The sequence below is a fragment of the Saccostrea echinata genome, unplaced genomic scaffold (genome assembly GCF_033153115.1).
Source record: "Saccostrea echinata isolate AGI-Se365-2 ecotype Australia unplaced genomic scaffold, CSIRO_AGI_Sech_v1 ptg000016l, whole genome shotgun sequence".
Classification (NCBI taxonomy): domain Eukaryota; kingdom Metazoa; phylum Mollusca; class Bivalvia; order Ostreida; family Ostreidae; genus Saccostrea; species Saccostrea echinata.
This window is the reverse complement of record NW_026889765.1, coordinates 21,945,031-21,970,488: the sequence shown is the minus strand read 5'-3', so window position 1 is coordinate 21,970,488 and position 25,458 is coordinate 21,945,031. Positions and strand designations below refer to the sequence as shown.

Genomic DNA, 25,458 nt, shown 5'->3' with positions numbered 1-25,458 from the left:
CTTATATATCAAATGAGCCTAATTGTTTTAAAGGAAAAATATGAATGTCAAATATCCATGAGATTGTGGTACGAAAAAAAAAAAAATAAATAAATATTATATAAAAAAGATAAAAAAAAAATCACCTATCCTTTTCTCTGTTCAACCCTGAAAAGCTTCAATTATCTTTTATCTGGGTTAACCTGACTTTAAATTATTAATTCCCCGTCAATGGATATGGTATTAAACTGATTATGAACTTGACACTTTTCCCCCTTTACCATTCACAATGTTGAAAATATTTTTGTTTATAAAGCCACTTAAATCTTTTATGTGAGTGTCAGTTTTTAATCCTCATAGGTTTCGATTATGATAAATTCTCCAGCTTGACCTACATTACTGAAAGCACCTTGACTATCCCCTCAACCTGAAACATTCCAACGAGGATTGCTAAGGTACATTGTTTTTCAACCTAAACACTTGCATAGATGAATATCTAAGACGCATATTTCGAAATGAGAAATGTTAAATTGTCTTTCAAATTATTTCAGTAGATTTATTCTTTTCACAAGTTAATTTGCGGGTTCGATATATACATGTACAGATGATATGTACAATTTATACCGTATTTTAAAGCAGATTTTCATTGGGAAAGAGATTTAATTAGTAAATAAAGCTAAAAAAAATATTTTTTCAATGCCCGCAACTCCGATTTAAATCTTTTTTTTTGGAATTAAATCAGGGTTAGGGATAGATATTGAAGCTTTGTGCTGAATTCTAACTCATTGAAGAACATACTTTTATAGAGCAAGTCGTCTTCTTTTGATGCTAAAAATTTATCATTATAGAAATTGTCAAAATGATTTTAGAAGCTTTATTTAATTTGCAAAAACATATTAATCACTCAGTTTTCCTATGAAGCCATCCTTATTTTTGCATGCTCCGCTAAAAGTATTCTTCCTTGTCGATATCGAAAGAAGAAAGAAATTCAGTTTAAAGTGTCTTTATTTGTTTTCTGGATATTGATGTATTTCATTTATTGATAAATGATTACACTTCTGTGTAATCAAATAATGGAACATCTAAAGTGCATTCACAGAAAATCCTGTTCTATAACTAAAAACAATCTATAACATATTTTTCAATATCTTATGTTTTGAGACGTTACTTTCAATTGTCTGTAAACTTAACTAGGACATTGTATCTCGAATCTTTATTATCAAATATATCGTCTATGTATACAATCTGATGAACTGAAAAGTCGAAATAAAATTGTAGAGAAAAGCAGTTTCCAAAGGAACGTTAAAGGTATTGCAACTTCCAAAGATAAAGTTGGATTGATTCAAATAAGCATGCTCGAGTTTCATCCCTTTGTCGGAAAATGTTATTACTTACTTTTTAAAAGAAAGTTTGAAGCACATAAAATGATATAATTTTTTAATCCTCAAATTCTTTCCCATTTCGGAAAGGAAAATTAAATAAGCGTAGTTTCTTATCACGATTTATCAACGCAAATCACAGACTTATTTTGCAAGAAATAGAGAAAGGGGAAGGAATAGACAACACATGGAGTGATAGATGGAGAAAGAGCATTAATTAAAATGTGTAAATTTTCTGCTGACAACACTCTCCCTGTGTTGCCTAGCAAGACTTACAAATGAAGAACTAATCCCGAATGACAGGAACATTGGGACATTAGAACGAGAGCTGTCTTTAACAGGCCGTGATTAATGACTGCAGCTGATCGCGACAGGTGAACCCTCGTATCTAAGTTGCTTCATTTCCTCGACAGGTGATATTACCTGGTTGTAAGGTGTTTAATCTTTTCATGCAGAACAGAGTCTTTAATAGGACACTTTTTTAATCACGAAATGAATCAATTTACTATAGCAACTTCACTCATTTAGTGTATGATATTATTTTATGATTATTAAAGATACTTGTTATTTTGGTATTTGATTACTTTTCTTCCGTATAAACTTGTTTTGCCCTCTCTGTGGTGTAAATATCCCCATTTCCTTGTAATAAGATTTGTTAATCGCAAAATTAAAACAACGTGTTTTGAAAACTGTCCTTTGTAAAACTTTTAAACTTTCATTAAGATACTCTGTTCTCAAACCTTTTCTTACGTACAACTACATGTATTTACTTTAGCTATGTAGCCAATTTCAAAAGAATTAAAATGTGTTGCAGAATTTAAAACTTTAATTAAAAGTATTTGAATATAAGTGCAAGTTAGTCATCTATAACCTGAATATGAAATAACAAAATATAATTTGCAAAACTGGCATTCGATTCAATGCGTTGAAAAATTTTATTGTATAATAACTTTCCATGCAGTTGTAAATACAAGGGTCATTAAAAAATAGTAGAAAATATCGCTCTTCGCTATATCATTTTAACGAAATTTCAGATCAAGGCATTATCACATGTAAAAATATTCATTTTGACAATGTGTGCAGTTTTAATTCATTTGATCATTAACTTAGTTTTTCCTAGAGCAACACAAAATTTATCGCTACTTTCTGCTGATAGCTTCGTGAAGTTGTCTTTTTGTTCTTTTTTCAAAAAGGACCATGTGTCTCCACCAGTGAATTTCTGCTCAAGAAAGTAATCTTCAACATCCACATTTTGCATTTGAAATGATGTATCCATACTCAATCTTTCTGTTTTTTTTTTTTTTTTTTTTTTTTTTTTTTTGCCGTTTACAGAGATATGGCCAGTGACATTATCAAGTGTATTGCGATTACGTTACCTAATTTCAACTTGCTCCGAAACCCTAATTTTGTACTTTCAAATTTTAATTTATTCTGAATTTTATCATAAAACTTGATTTTTTTTAACTCAAATTATTCGGAAAAACGGTTGAATTATTTCTATTAAATTTGTCATAATATGATGTTAGATGAAAAATTATGTCAAAAGTCTACATAATTTGTAATTAACAATCGTATAATCTTAAAAAATGACGGTGGTAATATTCTTTTGCTTTTTTATTAATAGTAAATGTTCTACCAAACCTTTTTCTTTACTTCTCACTAAAATATTAACAGTAGTGAAGGAAAAACTTCTGGAGTACTGTGCAACAATATATTCGAGAAGTGGTGTAAATCAGATGTGAATACTTAAAAATTCCGAGGAACGTTTTGGAAAATTTGAAATCACAAAATTTTACCAAAATCAACAACATAAAATCTTACGACTTTTCAACTTTATATACAACCATTTACCACGATAAATCAAAGTTCAGGCTTTTTGACATCATTGACAGCTATTGGAAATCCCATGGGTACCCATTGCGCCCTGTTATTAGCAGATCTTTTTTTGATTCCAATGAAACAGAATGTTCAAATTTTATACGTAGAAAGAAAAAAAAAAAAACACTTGCTGTGGCCTTCAACTCAGCATTTAGATATATCTCGACTTATTGTCAATTAACGATGCTTATTTTCATTCATATGTCGATACGATATATCCCAGTGATTGAAATAAAAAATATCACAGAGTCTGACACATCTGTTTTATATTTGGATACTTTATTAGAAAAAGACGTTAATGGAAATCAAACATCCAAGCTTTATGATAAACGGGATGACTTTAACTTTTCAAGCGTCAACTCCCCTTACTTATGCAGCAATATACCTTCTTCACCTGCATACGGGGTTTAATTCGATACGCAAGAGCATGTTCTAGCATGTTCTAGGCATGAACAATTTCTAAACCGAGATAAGTTATTGACAAACAAGTTGATGAAACAAGAATATCAGAAGTCTTGTTTAAAGTCGTCATTTCAGTTCTATGGTCGATACAATGACTTGTCAGCAAATGCAATTTATCATTAAGTCAAATGCTGACTGACGTTTTTTTCATACTAACTGTTAGGCCATTATTTACACACTGAATTGTCGACAGATTTTTCTATTCTTTGCCGATCATGACAAGGAGCACACGGTGGGTTTGACCAGTCAGGGCTGTGCATTGAGCAAAAAAAAAATCGACACGATACGATACAATATTTTGTAATGCGATATCCGATATATTGGATTCTTTAACAAGTCTATCAAAAAAGTCATAAATCATTTTTTGCATGAATTTATAAAACTAAGTGTTTGATATCCCATTTCTAAGGTCTTGTCTCACTATCTCTACAAATAAAACTTCAAATTCAAACTTTTAATGACTGTAAAAGCAACATGTTGCAATAAAGTTTTCTATGTATTTTGTAATATTTATCTAAGATGTGCTATTTCCTCAATGATTATATCACTATTGATCAATTTTAATTCAAAACAGTGAAAATATAACCTTTAGTGATTGAAATTCCCAACTTTTTCACAGGATTATGAGAAAATCTGCCTATCCTATACGTATTGGAAGTTATTTTTTCGATACGATACATTCTTAAATATCGATACGTATCGATATATCGATATATTGATACAGCCCTAGTCTGCAGGGAATGCTCACTCCTTCATGGTACCTGATTCCACCTCTGATGTTTTAGAGGCCCGTGTTTGTTCTGCTCCAAACTTTGTATTGTTTATTGGACTTTTGAGCTTGAATACTGTTTGCTATCTCCATATATTCCATGCTTTATTAGATTTTTAGTTTTAGAAAAGTCTTATATGTAAAATGTATGGTGCCGTTGTTGATTATTTAATTATCTATCTTTTATTATTTTACTTCGTCATCATTATTTCATTTAAAATGATTAAAAAAATTATAACCCAGAGAGTTCCCAATATTTCAATATTTCTTTAGACTTTGTACCATGAATGATATAAAAATGCTTTTTTGTTTCATTAACGTTTGTCCTCTGCAAATAAGTTCACTGTAGAGTTTTTGAAGGCTTGACTTAAAACGATGGACTCCCTTGTAACATCACTTTATTTGTTAGAAACCGATCTTGGTATATATGTTGTTCCTATGCATAACATGCTATTTTGTGTCAAATCGACAACTAGGCAAGCACCATATGCAGGTGATGATTGTATATTTCTACATAAATATGAGAAGTTGACAGTAGAAGAGTTGTTTCATCAGGTTTATTATCAAATTTGATGGAAATGTTGCCATCAATGCTTTTCTCTGGTAAAACATCAAAATATGAAAAATGTTCCAGATTCTGCGGTGTCTATTATTTCGAGTTAAGAGGGATTTATTGAATCAATGTATGAATAAAATAATTTTTACTGTTTACACGTCATCTCTTAATACGTAATTGTCACAAGAGACTTATTGTTTCATGTACACTAAGTAGAAGTTTTTAATTAATTCTGCTTCAATAGATTGTGAAAACAAGGCAGTTAATAAAGGAGCAAAGTTAGCACCAATGAGAATGCCAACAGATTTTGTGAAACCTTGTTTCTAATGACTATATAAAAATATTGTAAATGAGGAACTTAAGTATCTTCAGTATCAACTTCGGAATACTTCTATGTAGAAACATTTGAATTCTAACAAATTAAGTTGTGGACAGCCAACCGCAAGATATGAGATTTTCAGGAAAAAAATGTCTACGTTGTCAAAAAGTCATCTTGGCTTATCGTTAGTTTTGTGTAAATAAAATGTCGAAATGTTTTATGCTTTAATGTTATTGTTTTGACGGAAACTTGATTTCAAAGTTTTAAAAGTTCTTTGGAGTTTTCGGTATCCTTATTGATTAGTATCAGTGGCGGATTTAGGGGGGGGGGGGGGGCTTAAAATTGACGAAGTTAGCGTAAATCATAGTTTCGTCGAGAAAATGTAAAAATTTCTATTTGTCAGACCTCATTTTTACCCTACAAAATCTTTAGAATCCAGGAGCTTGGACCCCCTGCCTACTTTTTGCGCCCCCTCTTACTTCAAATCCTGGATCCGCGCCTGAATATCATTTTTCGAATATGTTGTTGAATATTATTGCTGAAGGTTCTCATTCATCGTTGTTAACATTTTCGAGAGAGGTTTGATAGAACATTTACTAGAACCAGTTATGTATATTTGTAGGAAATTTTGGAATTCAGTATAGGTGTGATAACTCAAATTTAATTTGGTTGTTGGGAATATTAAAAATATTTAAAATGATATATAACTTCGAAAAATGATATATAACTTCAAAGAATCCCTTATTTTGAAAGGGGATAAAAATGTAAATTTGGATTACAATATTTAGAATTCAATCGAAATTCCACTAAAATGCAATTGTTATAATGAACATAAAAAGATTATGTTGTTATATGCTTTGTCAGATGGAAAAAGTATATACACATCATGTAATCTATCTTATTCTTTTTTTCACTTTTGAATTACAGAAGATAGAAAGATAGGTGGTTCGCATTTTGCCTCTAAATTTTTAATACGAGATTTCAAAACCCATTTTATATATTTCATCCATTCTATTAAAAAGTATGAAATGTTTTCTTCATTTAAAACTCATTGTCTTGCATAATCTTTGACAGACTTCAAATGCGTGTAAAAATTTTGCCGTCAATCGAAAGGTTGGAGTTTCTTGAGCTTTTGACCACCCTTTTAAAGTGATCTATTAGTTTTTAACAATAAAGAATTCAATACCAGTCTGTATATGCTGAATGCCAAAGTTTCGCTATTTTCTTGGGAAAAATTAATAAGGGAAATTAAACATGTCCAAATCTGACCCATTAAGTACAGTGGGGTTAACAGTAACTGTTTGTGGAACTGTTGCGTCAGGAATGACTCAGCTGTATAAGATTTAGACAATGTGACGGTCTGTTTTCCTGTTCCTGATCTCACAAGCTTCTGTACTTGATACCAAACAGCATGGACTATCAGGGTTACTTGTTTCGCTTAAGTCTTTAATGACCCCAACATTATTTTTTACTTCTCACTCTTGTCTTTTCATTTGAAAAACTGTAACAGTCTATGGCAAAATATACCATTAATTCACCACTGCAGAGATCTAGAATTTAAGCTGTTTTGTAAGAAATAATATAAAGTTTACAAGAGGAAAATGTTAAACATGTAAAAGATGGTTCACACCTTGTAAATTATTCTATCAGGGCTCATTTACGGATTTTCAATTCAAAACAAATGTCAAGGATAACAAACGAGGGAGTTTATCTGTTCCAAACTTGAAGTGAATAAAGTTAATTGAAGTTTTGAAGTTTTGTTCTCAGTGCGCAAAAAATACATTTCATGTATGTTTGTTTTGAATGCAATTTAAGAACCGGCAAAAATTCTCCTTTTCCAAAAAGTGAATTCTTTCAAAAGTCTGTCTTTTTCATAGGTACCTGTTTGAGATGTGTTTATACCTCATAAACCCGTATGATTGCGTAAAATAAAAAAAGAGAATTTAAATCCATGCCTAGTCATGGCTATAAACATTTAAGTCTTATTGAAAGTGAAGAAATGTGGAATTTACATTATATAATAGATAAAAGAATTTGACCAACAGGCTTGGTTATGTTGTTTTGTTGTTATCTGGTGTAAGTATGTAAATTACCTCTTACTTCATTTTATAGCTATACATAAGTGTTTACCAACAGAAAGAATACGTATTGTAGTGTTTTACTTTGTTTTCAATTTAACTTCAAATTCTTAGGAACAAAAATAGTGTGACAGGTTACAATTTCTTACACTTTTAAGTTTAAATTTAGAAATAAGAATACTGAATCCAGGCACGATTTTGGAGAGAAAAACAATGTTTAAGACAGCTTACAAAAATGTACATATTTTGAAAAATGTTGAAGATGGAGGAAGATAAGTTACTTTTAAATCAATGGCATTGAGAATAATTTTAATCTTCGAATTTTCAGTATTTTAGGAGACTTTTTCAAAATACATGTGTTGACTCTTTGAATGATTTGATATCTAATACCAACAATACATTGTATATCAATTTAAAATTCAATTTAATTAAATTTATTTAAGGCTTCTCGACATGTATAAGGAGTAGATTCTTTGTAACATTTTAAAATAATGGTGTCCCTATGTAAGTCTTCAAATCACTTTAATTTACTAGATTTGAGTTTCACTCAGCAAAAAAAAAAAAAAAATCATTTTTAGATGGAATTCAAAAATATAAGAGAATTTGTACAGATACATAGCCGTTTTTGTAACTAAATATTATACAATTATGGACTCTTTCGATGGTGAATATGGTTTGTTATTCACCAGAAAAATATTTATATTGACCGAGGCGAAAGAGTCCATAATTGTTTTATTATATAGTCCGGATTTGAATAAATAAGACTGTATGACGACATCATTTTCATTTATTACGAACTTCTGTCGTAGAAAAATAAAAAAAAAAAAATCCAGATTGCAAATTGTAACTTCTGTGTTTTCCTTTCGCTGTGTGTAAGACATTAAAATGTTTAGAAAATAATCCTGCGATAAGTTGTCGAACATTTTTCCTGCTCAGATACACAGCTGCATGGCTTCGGCCGTTGCAACCGTTGTTTACAACGTTGTTTGAGGTGTTGATTGTGACCCCACAATGCCGCTGCACGCGCACTGACCCTCCGGTGAATACGGCATTAAATCCAGTGAATATGTAGTGTTATGAACAGTTTGCGTTTGTATATATTATATAGGGACTATAAATAGGCTATATAATAATGTGAATTGTTTTATAAAAATAACTTTATTTGATGCCTTTCATCCCTTTTTTTGTCAACCAAATCACTGCTTGATTGTCTCTATATTTTTAGTTGTTATTCTGTAGCATTTGATAGTATTGTTTTCAACACAGGTGAATTATTCCCTCCACAGTAAATTTAAAACTTGTAGTTAACCTCTTATTAGCCTTTAAATACTTAATAGTTAAAACATGTAATTCTTCTCATGCTGACGCGTTTGGTAGGTATCGAATGTTGAAGAGATTTTGCAAAACACTTTGATCCCTCGCTTCAATGACCCACCGGAATAGAAACAATTTTCATCCATATGAAGTAATGTAAAGCTTGACGTTAGGAATAGAAGCGCAAAAAAAGTTTGATGATATCATATAATCAATGCAGATTCTTTATTATTTTAGGTCAAATAACTTTTTGGTTCCATTGGGCTGCCCTGCAATTTGTAATAAAAGAAAGGACAAGAATGCTCTAACGCTAACAATTTGTCATAATATAAAAAAAAAAAAACTTGTAATTTATATCTTTCATTTCAAAAATGAACGATAAATTGAGACTTATGGATTGAAAAAAAAAAAGATTTTTAGAATTTCATTGAACATGAATAAAAATGACAAGAACGGTCTCCACAGATAATATGTGACACACCAGTATTTGCCTGGTGGCCAAAAATTTAAAGTCATTTATTACTGCTTACAATCATTTCGCCTGACATAACGCTGTTTAAAAGTCAATTTTTGTGAATGAGTGAGAATTTATTTAGCTTTTACATCACCCGACGATGCTTTAAAGATGTAACAGTTACTGTAAATTATATCTATTAAGAAAAGACAGATCTTAGTTAAATTCCCTATTACATAGAATTCGAAAAGATTTTATTTTATTTTTTTAATTTTGTTTTACAAACTACTTTAAATTTGTTATCTGCTATTTGTATGACTAGCTTATTAACTAGAATAACGCAACTTGTTCTCCAAATTTGCACTTCAAAAAAAAAAAAAAAAAAAAAAAAAAAAAAAAAAGGAGAATATACCAAATTTGATCATCAACAATTTTTATTGTAACAGTTTGATAATATATTATAATAGTTTTATGGGATTATACCATACCATAATAAATGGTTAAGAATTGCACATAAATTATTAATTTACATGATAACAACAACATCATTTATAAGGATAAAAGAGAGTTAGAACCATGGAAGAAATTTGACAATTTTTCAATGTCCGCTGCATTAAAAATAATGAGAATGAAATTAAATATACACACAAGCAATGACATCAAGCAAATCTGTATTTGTTTAGAAATGCAAGGTATGTAAAATGATTTTGTCTTATTTGTTTTTAAATTTAAGAAATTTCATGAGGAAAAGTAAGTAATAATTGACTTTGTAATAATTTTTCTATTGAATTGTATTTTCTTCATTTCATACTTTGATCATAAATAGGAGATATTGTAGCAAACGGAGAAAACTTAAATTCAATCCTAAGTGTGTACGTGAGGAGGGCTAATTTGTATCGTTAAGGTCAATGATTCATCCCCCAAAATGCTAAATTGGACGAAAATGTTCTTAATTCTACAAGAAGATTTGTTTTCGGAAGTTTACAAAATGTCTGTATCTTACATTTTTGGAAATAAACAGATATATAAGGATACAATAGTTCAATTAAGACAATAACTTTGGGTGACAAATAGTAAGACGTATAAATGGCGACCTATTTGTAGAAATAAGATTATGTAACTACAGACATTAACAGCTCAGATGTCATAACACACACGGGAAGTGAAGGCAATTCAATCTAGATATTGAATGAGTCAGAGTATAATACGTTGTAGTATATTGAAGAAACTTTTTTTTCGCATAATTAAGTGTTTTGCAAAGAATTCAAAATTTAGTTTACAACATAAGTAAAGAAAGAAATATTACTCTAAGATTTCCAGCTTCATTTGATTTCAAGAGTACATGAGAACCATGACATAAGACGTGCACAGGATGAAACTCCACCTTTCAGTCAACTAATTGGTCTGGAAAGGGACTGAATGGCAGAGCTCTACCATTCAGTCACATTTCAGCAATCTTTCAGTCACCTTTCAGCTAACTGAATTGCAGAGTTTCAACCAGTGACAGGAACTAAAGAGGGCCTTTTGTAGGGTAATAATCAGGAATCGTGTCCGAATTATTCATGCTTTAAATGTCCAAATCAAACAGACGATTTGGTCGGCTGCCCACAGCTAGCTACGCAGATATAGGGAAATGTTACACTGTACATTAAAAAATCATGTAAAAATGTAATATTAAAATCTGCTTCACATATACGTCCTATGTTAATCCACATATTGTAACTAACAAGAACTTATCAGATAATAGGGTAAAGTTAAATGCAAATCATATTAGAATTTCAGTGGGTCAGAAAAATTTAAATTTTCAAGTGAGCCCAGATTTCTGCCTATAATCTAAGTCTAAAGATTAAGCGTCTTTTTTGGATCAAGGTCAAGTCGAGGATGTTTTAAGGTCACATACATTATGACTCTAAGAATATTTTTGATAAATAATCTCTTCTGTTTAGGTATGATTTAGAGTATACAGTCATCTTTTCGGACAAACGATTGCATAAAAAAATGTTGGAATTTTAATTTTGTTTTGACATAAATCTGACCCATTTTCTACAAAATGCAAAAGGCAAATACCCCCCCCCGCCCCCCCCCCCCCCCAAAAAAAAAAAAACAATTCTACACAGGATATAATACCATGCAACTATATTAAAAAAATCACTTAATCATATTCAGTGAAAGAAATCAAGTATGGATACTTAGAATAGTACATATATTATTTACATGAATGAAAAGATGCCATCTTGATGTCATCTTACTTTTGAATGACCCAAAGAAGCAAAAAAGAAAATAAATAAATACAAAAACAACAAACACAAACAAATATGTATAAGTGATTTTCTGCAGTATTAGAAATACTTTTGGTTTTGAAGTTCAATGCATTTAAGTTGTACAGAAGGATAACCAGTGAACATTGTTCGTGGTCTAATAAATTCTCACGCTTTTTGAAAACATTACAACAGTAAAACAAGATTACATCGAAAAATAAACATCAAATAAACAAGACTCGTAAAGGCAATGAGCTTATAAAACTAAACCAGTGCAGTTTTCGACGTGAGATGAGTGCTGTTAGCACAACAAGGTGTTAAAAGTTAAGGACTATAACACGCGGTTACAACTTAAACATCGCCACATTGACAAGAACACGTGATTGTACCGGAAGTAGAATGTAAAGTCTATATATCTGACAGAAAACTACGGAAAGGTGTCCACTCAGTCAGATCCGAACGCTTGAACGTTATCAACTGGACCACACGGTGACAGAAGCATATTTACAAATAACTGTCCCGCACAAAATAATGATGATTATATCATTGGTCAGTATTCAGCACAGCAGAATGCTTCTGATTATAGGAATACATTGGCTGTTGATTTTGTTACAGTTAGTTCCTGTCAAAGGAAGTACCCTGATTCGTGAGGAAGAGCCGGGGAAAGCTGACATTGAGTCTAACACACAGTTTAATTATAGCCCATACTCCATGAGGGGTGAGTGTTCTTGCATGCATATATTTCTTTTATTATCACTTGTACACGTATATCTTGTACGAGATGGCTTTATTGCAAATAAGGTCCATTCTAGCAATGCACACAACAGAAGATCCTTATGGAAAAGTCAAAAAAGTTTTTAAAAAAAAAAGAAAAAAAAAAAAAAAGAATCAGTATCTATTAAGATATTTCCTGTGGATGATTGTAAGAAGTATTTTTATAAATTTCACTTAAGCAGATAAATGTTTTATAATTAAGTTATTTTTCATCTCACTTTTGTTTATTTTCCCAGTTTCTCTCCTTTTTTATCTTTTCTTTTGTCTTTTTACTTTTAGCATATTTTTATATTATAACATTTCATTTCTGAAATGCACAAATACCTGAAATTTCAAAATTCTTCAAATTGAATGAAGAACATTTCAAACGAAATGTCATAAAAAATTTGAAGGCCGAGGAGGATTATTTTTCATGTTCTAATATTAAATTAAATAAAATTTGTATATTGCTCAAATTATCCAAAATTTTTATGGTATATATTCAATACATGTAATTGGATTTGCGATCTGAAATATATAGTTTTGCAAATTCTTAAATTTTGAGCCACCTATTTATTAGGAAGTTGCGTTGGAAATAGTTTATTAAAAAAAAAAAAAAAAAGAACGACTCTATTGTTTAAAGAGCAAGATTATTCATAGAGAAAAATAGATATATAACTAATCTAACCTTGTTATATATTTAATTTATTGTTGTCAATGTTTTCACAAGCCAAACATCACTATGGCATTTTCAATTGTCTTCCATTATGGGAACGTTTGAATCACCCACTTCATTTTGATTTCTTCAACAAAGCTTAATTACAAAATATTCTTTGAACTTTCTCTTAAGGAGTTAATCATGACATGTCCTTAGCTTGTAAAGACAAATATTGAATGTTAAATCCTCAATAAAACACCAATCATTGTCAATTACCACACGACAAGGCGTCTTTTAAATCAAATTTGCTCCAAATCATCATTTTATTTCAAGGAAGACGACAGTCGTAGGTTTGTATAAAAGTTCTCATTCGTTGGTATATCAATTTATATACCAACCCTTCCAAAGCAAATATCCATATGAACATTCTCAACAAATATTCATATCAGGTTTTAGTTTTTGATTGAATTGCTTACTTTTATATGAACATACTTGATAAAGTAAACTGACTGTATGTGGATCTTGGTCTGTATAATTTAACTTCTACAGTGCAGAGAAGTAATTTGGATACTTAAAAAAAATAACCATCATCACCCAGCTAGCATAAGCATTTAAAAAACAAAAACTGACTGTGGTCGGTAACACCATCAGCAGAACTAGCAAGAAAAAAAAAGCAGATAACCAAAAAAAATTAAAAAAAAAAAAAAAAAAAAAAAGCCAGAACACCATGGCAAGCAAAGCTAGAATGACCAAAATGAAAGTAAGTATTTTTAAAAAGTAAAACATAGAAACAAAGAAAACTAATTTAATAATTCAAACTGAAAATGTAACAAAAATATAATTTAAAAATAGAAATAGAATATGAAGCAGTTTGAAAGATTTAAATTATAATGCTGAAAGTTAAAATTATTTACTTCCGCGTGATGCTACTTCTCGCAATATTGACCTAGTTTTGAAGCAGTACAGGTAGCACTGGAATAAGGATAACTAGCACTACAAGCATTGTATCAGCAAGCAAAGGAATTTTAAAAGCAAAACCATTGTTCTTACAAAATTAGGTTCCTGCACTATGTAGTTCAACGAATTCAACAAGAAGCGAAAGCACAATGGTAACATGAACTTTACTCAATAAATGGAAAAAAAATTAGGTGAAATAGAATACTTGTTCTTTTGAAAGATATACATGAACTTCAACTTTGATCCATGCTTTGAATTCGAAGTATTTTCTATGAGACATAAACAAACTAATGTCACCATTTGCTTGGAAGCAAGACAATTATCTAATAAAATGGATAATAGATGAAACTCAATTTTGAAATAAAAGATAAAACAGAACTTAATCTATATATAGGATGTGAGTTAGTTGTCAAATTATGAAATCTTAGTGTACAAAAATACATTTTTCCTCTATTCATCTCTATAATTATCATAATGCAAAAGTCATACCAGAAAATGCTTCTGCAAGAAAAATAACTCTTCTTTGCTCCAGAACAATTTTAATGGATTTTTATTTGAAACGGTTTAGATTTTTAAAAATATATTGCGAAAGGAAGACCGGCCAAAGAGGCAGACAGACAGACAGATGGACAGCTATACAGCAGATAAGCGGAGATGAAAACATAACTTTCTTTTAAATTTATTGATGGGGGCTACCTGGGTTTACTCAAAGATCGCCCACATCCCCTTATGACAAAGTACAAACTCGTGTGTATCAAAACATCACAACAAAAATTTAATACACCTATATGCTAACCAAGATCAGATTAAGATTAAGATTGCTTATAAGTATTGGCATCATGTGCTTAGCGCTAGACTTCTGAAAGCTATGAAATAATGTTTCTCTAAACAATTCTGTATAGAACCGAGTCTTCAAAAACATTTCTCTATTTGTGTATGTTTTAGCTTTCAATATCAATACCTTTTTTTTTTTGCAAAACATACAAGATATTTCATTGACAGACATATGACTAGCAAACACAGACAAGTTGGCAAAATCATTTTCTATCTTCTAAGGCAAAGTAATCAGTATAATTTCATCTTCTTTAAAGGAAATTTAGAATATTTAGTCCGCAGAGCCTTTGATTTCACACATCTTATTTTCTAAAAATACTTTCTTTTACTTCTGTTTAAGGTCCAGCTATGTGGAAGTATCAATGGGAAGAGTGTAGGTCTAATAGACAGTCGCCAATAGACATCGATACACAAAAAGTGTTGTATAAGATGGGCTACAAAATTCACTACAATCTAGAAAACTTAAGAACGAGTGGACAATTTGTAAATAATGGTATGTATTTATTCAAACTCGTGCGTGGCGTAATGGTTACAGCGTTTTGATATAAAGTCACAATTTAAAGAGATGATACTTATGTTCCGGCTTTGAATCCCACTGAGACTGGTGCTGCAGATGAGACCTTATAAATGGTGAACACGTGTAGATGCTGGTCGGGGAAAAATTCTCAATGCCCATAAATGCCTATAAATACAGATCTAAATTTGCAGCCTTCCACCGCCAATTGGTGATGCCCCAATATGAGTGAAAAATACTCTTAAGGACGTGAAGGACGTGAAGCAAACAAACAACCAACCATCCAATAGACTTGAAAATGATGTACATGTAGTTTATCGATGGTCCTGCACAAGCATACAACAACCTGACATGTATATCATGTATATATTAAAAATTTGTATCAGCATTAAATTTTGTAGGCTTATGCTTTTAGATAAAGTTATGCAAGAAATTATTAAATATTTCTATGCATCTTCGTTGTAATTGAAATGATATTAGCTCGGCATTAAGAGAACCAAAACTCTTCGCCAACTTCGGAAATCTAATCTAGAATCTCGAATCTAGAGTTCCCTCTCTTTTCCTATTAAGGTAATGCTAGTCATATAGTTGATATCAATTCATACCGACATTTTTTGAAGTTCTGCATAAATGTAACATTATTTTGTGGTTTATCTGTCCAGTTTGAGGTAAAAACCTAGGGTGGATCGAACCTCAGAAATATTTTCTTTACTGACAGTTAAGCAACAATAATGGTGTAGGTTTCTGTCAATAATTAATGCTGCAAGAATTATGAAATTCATACTTCTCTTAAGTTTATTAAAAGATGAATACATATATTTGTCTTTGATAGGACATACCTGTGCGTTTTACCCTGACAAGAAGTTACGAGTGTTATATGGAGTCCCCCACTCGGAGAAGGATATGTATGTCTTCGATCAGATCCATTTTCATTTTGGAAATGACATTGAACATGGATCTGAACATTCTATGAACGGGCGTTACTTTCCTATAGAAGTGAGTTGATTGTTTACAATGCATATATTTTTTTAACATTTATTTCTCCGAGTATTGAAGATTGTGCTTAATTATAATAATATAGTCCTTTCAGACTATAATAAAAGACATTATTTAAACAAAACTACATTTATTTACGGGAACCACTCAAAAAAAAATACGTCAATGTTTCTCATCTTCATATTATTTTTATTAGATTTAAGATCAACGCATTTTCAAATGCTAGCTATCTATGTTATTGATGTGTGAGTTTTCATTCCATTTTTTCTCAATTTTAAAATTAACAAGGTCTACGGAGCAGGTTTAACAACACTTTAAAACAAGGCTTGAAAGTTTTTCAAAATTACTCCTTTTAGCCCATCTGAACTGAATATTTGGGGATTCCCAAACTTCAAAAAAAGTACACTTAATTAAAACAATCATGTTTTCAGGATTTCTTAGTAAGCAAGTTTTATTAAAATGCTTAAAAAAATACAAATAAAAAGCATTTTAAAAATTTCCTTACCACATTTTCCTTACAGCTACACATGGTTCATTACAATTCTAAATACGGAGATGCGAAGAATGCTTCTAAATACATGGACGGAACTGTAGCCCTATCTGTTTTATTCGAGGTAACACACGAACAAATATTTCAGCTAAATTATGTTAAATTTTCATGCAAATATTAATTAATGTTCAATGGAAAAGGAAATGAAAATCAAAAAAAGTTCCATTTCTACAATTAGGTTGGGCACAATGGTCCAGGAGAAGTAGATAAATTCATTCAAAATTACGTCCCACGAGTAAAGACACCAAAATGTAAGTATTTTGGACTATCGTAGCTGGAATGAAATAGTCAGAATTTTATAAAGTTGAACATGTACATTACATTAGACATTAGGAAAACAGACTTTTCTTGCAAATCATTGAATATTGATGTGTTTTATTTCTTTTGAATATTTCTTTTACATTGAAAACAATTGTTAAAGTCAATTTTTTAATGATTTTGATTGAAGTATTTTTCCAAAGTTTAATACACCTAAACTCTAGAAAACGACTTTTCCCATATCCTCTCCTCACATAATTATTCTCTTCCTGAAAAAAAATGATAAAAAAGTAATATTTAGTGACATCTGATAATATTGTTCATGATTTGAGCAATTCCCTTATAAAGGGATTCTTGATAAAAAGTGTTGTCTGTGGATATGCACATTGCACTGTACGACTGAAGGAAAATGATTCAATTTTTATGTTAAAGATGAAGGAGTTCAATCAGTTATAGATTTATCGGGAGTACTACCTTACAATCGGGACTTCTATACGTACTACGGCTCGAAGACAACTCCGCCATGTGAATACAACACTCGGTGGATTATCTTCAAACAGCATAGAACTATCACTAGAAAGGTAAAATTTAGTGAAATTGAAAGTCCGTACACTAGGAAAGTGAAAATAGTGCCTAATTAAGAACAGGATAAAATTTTAAAACAAGATAAAATTTATTAATATGAAAGTAACAGAAAATGAATTACCAAATCTTATGTTTAATTTTACATGTACAAATCTATACCTAGAAAATTAGTAGAAAAAAGGGAAAGACTAAAATATCTGGTGTAATTTTTCAAGAGGGTCCTTATTTGGAGTGATCACAAAGAATTATCCTGGAAATTATTTGTGAATGTAAGATTTTAATGGGCATATTTTTTTTTTCAGTCTCACAAACTCTTGTTTCTCCTACGTAATAAGAAAGGGGAGCGGATCTCACGATTTGGAAATTTTAGACCTGTTCAGGACAACTCGTGTCGACTAATTGAGGCTAACTTCTGATTCAGCGATAATGTTTTGTAAAATCTTATTCGGGATTACTGCAAGAACATGAGAAGTATGGAAAGACCACTGATGGGATTCGTGTCAATAAAATGAGACGATTAGAGAGTTTATATGTATGTGTTTAACTGCAAAAGAAGAATGATATTTAAGAATAATTCTCAAAATGTGCCAAATGTACATAGTCAATATAAATTATCACAATAATTTTGTAAACATAATGTTTTGTTTTAAAGTCATTTTGGCATTTTCCTAAATGATAGCGGGAAAAGATGACTGCAATTCAAGTTGTTTTGAATAATGCTCTGATATAAGTGATTACATTTTTGAAATATGTTTTTACAAAGTATGTAAACGAGAAAATCTAGAAAAAATGACAGTTTACATTCCATCTAATTCGGAATTTATTTTTCTTCATTGAATATCAAGGAAGCATTTCCAAATTTTCAAAGAATTTACATTAATTATAGTAAATGTATTTCATTGTTTAAGATTATTTTCTTCTTTGATGTATATTTATTAACAGTCAAAGTATTGTGAGATGTTTCTCTCTTTGGTACAGCTGATTTGGGAATAAGACAGGCGACTAAATAATTAAAATTGGATGAAAAAAAGACGTTAAAATGAATTTCTTAGCTGTACATGTATAAGGGGTATTTACAATGTTTTAAGGAGGCTGTAAGGTCAACCAATAAGCCAACAGATCCAATAACAACTATGAAATGCAACTTTTGCTAATTTAGCTAAAACAAACACAAGCTACAATACAATAGTATTTAAATCAATTCCCTAAATTCCAATACATAGCTCTTTTTCCAAGAGGTTTAAATAGTTTAAAAATGGCAATGACTCTTCAACCTCTTTATTTATGATCCTTCTCCAGATTTAAAATTTCCTATCTGCTTTAATTAGATGATATAAATTGGAATTGTTAGACATTTTTTTTTTAGCTCCTCGTGTATTTTTACACAAAGATACGATAAAATACCTCGTATATACATGAGAACCCGAGGAAATTATCAAGTTATATATGTTCAGAATTGCTTCAGACTGTGGATTTCTTCTTATATCTTGTGTTCGCGAGTCACCTAAAAGGATTGTATCTTACACTGCATTGCACATGTTACAGTGTAAACAATTACATGAAATGTTGGTTTTAAAAGTCAAGTAAATGGATGATATATCATATTAACCTGCAATCGACACAAGTATTGCATTGAAGGTTCCTGTTAATTCATAACAACTTGATTCGAATCCAACTGTGGGACGTGGAGACCGGTCCTTCGGATGAGACCGTATAAACCGAGGTTCCGTGTCACAGTAGGTGTTGGCACGAAAAAGATCCCTCACTGCTCAAAGGCCGTAAGTGCCGAGTATAGGACAAAATTTGCAGCTCTCCACCGGCAAGTGGTGGCGTCTCCATATGAGTGAAAAATTCTCGAGAGGGACGTTAAACAACATACAAACAAACAAAACATAACAACTTGATGAAAACATAAGAATCAAAATAACTTTTAATTCATGAATTTGATTCTACCCCAAAAATTATTACGTTTCATAGAAAATTGTATAAATGCATAAAGAAGGTAAGTAAGAAATGACGTTAGTGTAAGTATACCTTACATGTACCTTTGGCAATTGTTGACATTTTTTGTCTGCAATCAAGACAAATTTATCCGAAATACCTCAGATGGTAACAGGCTGTGATAAAAACCTGAAAGGTTGGATGGTTATGCAGATATAAACATGCTTTATAAAACACGTACTTTTTTTTCTTAATATGGGTAAAAACAATAGAAATACTCAATAAATCATGGAAATAAAGAAATTTCTTAGAAATGTTTAACTCACTCTAATTGTTTCCTAATGTCTCTATAAAAAAAATTAAGTTTGATGTCTAATTCTTCAAAATGTTGTCATTCATCACATACCATTGTAAAATGTGTTCATCTAATTATTTTTAAGAAATAACTGAAAAGTTATTTATGTTCAGCTATATTCATTTTCAATTAAGATATTTTCAAGTTCGTTCAATTTATTGCAAACCAAAATATTGGTTATATGAAGTACAATATTAATAACATACATGTATATACGAAGGTTGATCAAGTATTAATAACATACATGTATATAATATAATATATATATTGATGAAGTTGGTACTTGACTTTTGGATCAACTTTCGTACATTATAATAGCAATAGCCAGAGATACATAAATATGAAATACAGTAATATGTCAGGTGATAAAAAAAAGATTTTAAAAAGTCAAGGAGGACAGGCGGAATCATAAATTTTCATTAAGAAAATTCATACACGTAGCTTTTTTATTTTTAGCATCATTCCGTTTTGGGCTTGACATAAGCTCCATAAGGATATGTATTTGGAATTTCAAAAGGATGAAATGGGAAAGAAAAAAAAATCCCTGAAAAAGTCACATTTCAAAATCAACGGTATGTGTATTATATATATATATATATATATATATATATATATATATATATATATATATATATATATATATTACAATTTTTCATTTTGACCTGAAATCTTTACAATTTAGCATCAAATTTGGCTAAAACCCATTTTCCAGTTCAAACTCCAATTTTTGCATGAATTTTGGCCTAGAAGACAAGCGAAACTATGCCTCAGTGTAGCAAGCTTTCTTCGAGGACAAGAATTATTCACTCTGTGTTACTAGAAACCGATATTTGCAATACACTGAGGTAGATTTCTGTTGTATATACATCTGATTTATTATATAGTACCTTAGAATTTTATCAAAGAATCTTTAATACTTATAACATTCTAGTCATCGAAGGCGAGTTCGATCTACGTTATCTATAGAGGATTCCTAAACTTCATAAAAAAGGTTACATAGTAAGATACATTGTTGGGTCCAGCAAGTGTTCTATCAATTCTCTATCTATACTCCTTACAAAAATATTCACCACTGTAAAGGACACAAGTCAGACGTACTGTTCTACAGCATATTCTAGAAGTTGTATCAATCAAATGTTGATTCTCCATTTGTACTCAGTGTATTTGGTGTCATTCCGTCTGTGCTACTAGTGCATGTCTATTGAACTTGTACGTATGCGTAGTGCTTGTGTTACAAATTGAGTTTTATACAGTATTTACAACTTTTTATTGATTGATTATTGTTGTTTTACGCCGAGTCGGCAATATTTCAGCCATATTTCGGCGGTTACAACTTTTGAAGTCAATGGTTTAAGTTTTTATCAGTACGGTTACATGTCATTAAGTACACTGCTTGGAATTTTTTTGTATGTTATACTTATACATCAATAGTGTGTTTTTATTATTTATAATGGCCTTAGCTCCGGATATAAGTAGTATGTCCAACATTTATTGTTCACAACTCTTCTAAGCCTCCTTTTAGACATTTGTGTTTAGCAAACACATCTTGTTTATATTAGACATTGAAAAAAAAAATGGTACGAATTCTTCGAATATATATTTCAAATTTGGAAACAGTATTTACAGTACACGGTAGCATATAATGATAACTACTTTATAACATTTGAAATAAAATAATCACTAGCAAACTAACCACTACTGTTCAATGCTAACGACCAATTACTATATGCATACATTCAAACTGAGTTAATCTCACTATAATTTTTCAGTACATGTTCTTTTTGATACAACAAAGATGGCAGGATTACCAAACCCATCAAACAAGTATATTAAAGAGAATAGAATGTATCTAAGGTCTGAAAAAAAGTTTTCCTGTTTAATTTTTTAATTTGACGACTATGTATTCACATATTGATTGTACATGTAGGCAATGAAACATGAGAGTTATATTCTGCCTGGGCATTTTGATCTTCACATCGATCGCAAGCAAAATTCAATTAACGTTGATTAACGATTTAATAGTCTGCAAAATTTCTATTTTTTTTAATTTGAAAAATACCTGACCAAATATTGTGAAAACCTAAGGTTTTTGGTACCAATAGATACATGTACGTCCATTTGCCAGTAAACGTATCAATTACTTACATTCATATTTGAGACGAACACTAAAAATAAATAAATAAATAAATAAATAAAAAATAAGCATAGCGATCAGTCGTATTGTCTTCTGAACATTGCATCAAACTGTGAAACACTTCACATCCTGACTTCTTAACTCTTGATCCTTGAGAGATTTCTCAGAGAAATGAGCAATTTTGATTTCTGGTAGGTTCCTTTATATAAGGTATTTGGAAATAGAAATGTTGTCAATTAAATATTTTATAAGCATTATATTTTTTTTTCTTCAAAATGTCTGTTTAGAATATCTTTCTATCATATAAGATTTTTTTTTTCAAGTTTAAGCGTTAATACCCATGCGTAACTATACATGTAAGCATACAAATCCATGCACATGTGTGACATAGATTTTAAATTATATTTTAGATCAAGCAAATTATTATTTTCCTCAAAGAAAGAGGCGTATCATTCCTTTCCTACAAATTCATTTTCAGACTTATATGTAACCTTTACGAAAAAGAACCAATTTCGAGAAAGAAAAAAATAACGAGTTCTCAATTTTTTTCCCCACTTCTAGGTTACATTCGTTTAAGTTTGTTCTACATATATAGAGTACTAAGTGTATCATTGATGTATGGAAATATCCCTTTGGGTGTCTCATTATCTAAGGGTAATTGGATGAAAGGTCATTTAGGATTAAATGTGTCGGGTTTCAGGGAAACATCACAAACTAAGGAGTGTATATTGTAAGGTAAGTTTGATTCTGTATGGACATTATAATGAGGTCAATACGTCAATATGACCCTGGTTAACAATCCAAGGCTTTTTAGACAAATTTATACAATAAGTCAAGCACCTTTTAGTTCAACGGATCTCTTGCTAGTTTATGAATGATATTGAAGATCATAAACATGATTCAAAATTTGAAAGATTGCACAAATATTCACTTTAATTTTATGTTTTGTTTCGTTTTATTGTCGTTTATTTGTTCTTCTTTGTATTTAGTTCGTATTCTTTGAAATGTTTTTCTCTGCTTACTTTTTAGGTTTGTGTGAGTGTTTTTATTTCGTTTGTTACATTTGTTTATTTCAGTGCTTTGCCATAATTTCTATTCTCTTCCGATACTTCTGATGCATTTTGATGTTTGGTTCTACAGGTTATTTACTGATATTTCTTTTCTTAATGCTGACAATATGCAAAGCAGTATGGCTTTAAGGGATAATGCATTTTCTACACGCTACAGATAAAGTAACCCTAAGCTATATCTATTTATGAAAGAAAGTCATCCTGCACCCTTGTCAAAACATTTTTATTTCCGGGAAGATTCAAGGAGGGAACACGCAAAAACAATGGAGTATTTTTCCCCCAATAAAACGCCAGATTTTTCTTTAATATACTGTAAATCAAATGAATTAATTTTATAATGCAAATATTCCTATATTTAGTTAACAAAATTTACATTCTTTATTAATATGTCCATCCATCCATATTAAACAAAACCATCTATAGTTTTTATATTCAAAGACAATAGTGTGACAAAAAAGTTGTTGTATTCACAGGCACCTGACGTTACTTATTTTTGTTTTAATAAAATAATATATACCCTCTACCTAATGACGGCAGCGATGTGTTCCTTGTGAATTATAAGGTCAGGGGTATATCTATACTTATAAATTAATAAATTTTGCAAATAAACTCCGAAACGGGTGCACCAGAGTTCTTACTTACTCCTCTAACAATACACTATATACAAGACGATGTCCGTAAACTATATTTAGATTTCACTCCCGTAGTAAGTATCGTACAATAAATCAAAAGTCAACTTTGATTTTCTATAAACAGCAATGATATAGCAAAAACGTGAGTACGGTGGCGTTTCCGGTTGGCGGATCCAAGTTACTGACATTTTTTATTGAAAACTGACAACATGCAATCGTTTATTTATTTCATAAAACGTCATCACTGAATTATTCAATTAAAACTTGATTTAAATGATATAAAAGAAATAAGTTGTGATAACCGATTGAAATGGCAATTGTGCAAAATATTTTCGTCATTCACCGATCTTAATATTGACGGAAGCTTCTAGAACATCATACAGCATCGAGCCCAATGATAAAAGGAAAACCGGGGTGATTATAGCTGTATGAACATAAAAAAAGCTTTTGTGTGAATGGTCATTGAAATAATGGTACATCATTGATAACACTATAAGTTGTGAATATATTTATATATCGAAAGACTATTACATATATATAGTAGGGTTTTCTAATAAATTTACCGGTAAAATTTGTAAGAACCCTGGTGCACTCGTTTCGGAGTTTATTTGCAAAATTTATAAAGAGCTAGGTACGTTAGCTAATGTCAACAGGCCCTGCAAAATGCTCAAAAAATAAAGTTTGTGTATCCTCACTAACCATGTATATTTATAAAGTTTATGATCCTTAGTCTTTGTATATGTAAACGTTTGGGCGGATCCAAGCTTCTTCTGCTGCTATGTAATATCCAAACCTATGCCGTATCCGGAAAACAAGGAATTTTCTTCACTTTTCACCTGGTTTTTGGGAAAATTCGATGTGGCCACAAGCATCGGCCACGAAGATATTTTAACCAGAAATAGTATAGCATAAAAGAGATTGATTTATACAGGTTTCGTTCTGGCCGTGGGCTGTGGCCACATTGAATTTTTACAAATTCTGATATTATCCGTCGTCTGCTATACGGATCTTGACATGAGGAGAATGGAATATTAGCTTGGTATTTTGATTATATTCGTAGAAAATAAATAACAATCGAATACATGTTTATTTTGTAGAAATCTAAATGATAAAATGCATTATTTTAATAACTCAGTTGTTAAAAATTCGTATCCGTGACCACCCTTTTTACTTTCGTTTTCATTCCAGGCAACCAAAACACAGGCAAATGTACACATGAAATGTCTAAATTTCAGACGGTGTGTTGAAAAAAGATATAACTGAGATGTTATTGGGTTGTTAAATTTATATAAAAAAAAAAAGTATGATAATTTTAAGGCAAAAACCTAACGTGTCTAGGTTGTACATCGAACTCTAAATATAGACGTCCTCATTGTTTACATTGACAACGTACAGTGACACGCCAAAAGTTTTTCCAATTTTTCAGTCTTTCGTTCGATATTTTACTGTAAACAATAAGTTGTTTTATCAAACAATTGATAAAAAATAATTGAGAATTTCTCACAATAAGAGAAAACTGTAGTCAGATGATTCATTTTAGATATAAAAAATCTCAAATGAACGACTTTCCAATATCTGTAAAAATGCTGGAAAGTTTACATGTTTCATTGCACAGATGAATTATTTTAATATTATAGCACTTACACCCTTTCTCCAAAAGCTTTATTAGTACATACTTATACTTAGTATATTTTCAGTATGATAATCTTACAATGAATTAAATTTATATACCATCACATAGAAACGGAAAAAAGGAAAAAAAAAAAAAGAAAAGA

At 30.6% G+C, this 25,458-nt stretch overlaps 1 protein-coding gene across 1 annotated transcript; it reads left to right on the top strand.

The window, feature by feature from the left end:
* Positions 1-11,980: 11,980 nt before the first annotated feature.
* On the top strand, positions 11,981-18,082 carry LOC133188701 (carbonic anhydrase 1-like). The gene is made up of 7 exons (XM_061324204.1): positions 11,981-12,164; positions 14,989-15,141; positions 15,995-16,158; positions 16,680-16,772; positions 16,887-16,959; positions 17,399-17,547; positions 17,854-18,082. The coding sequence occupies exons 1-7, from the start codon at positions 11,981-11,983 to the stop codon at positions 17,965-17,967; spliced, it is 930 nt and encodes a 309-aa protein (XP_061180188.1). The 3' UTR covers positions 17,968-18,082.
* Positions 18,083-25,458: the final 7,376 nt, after the last annotated feature.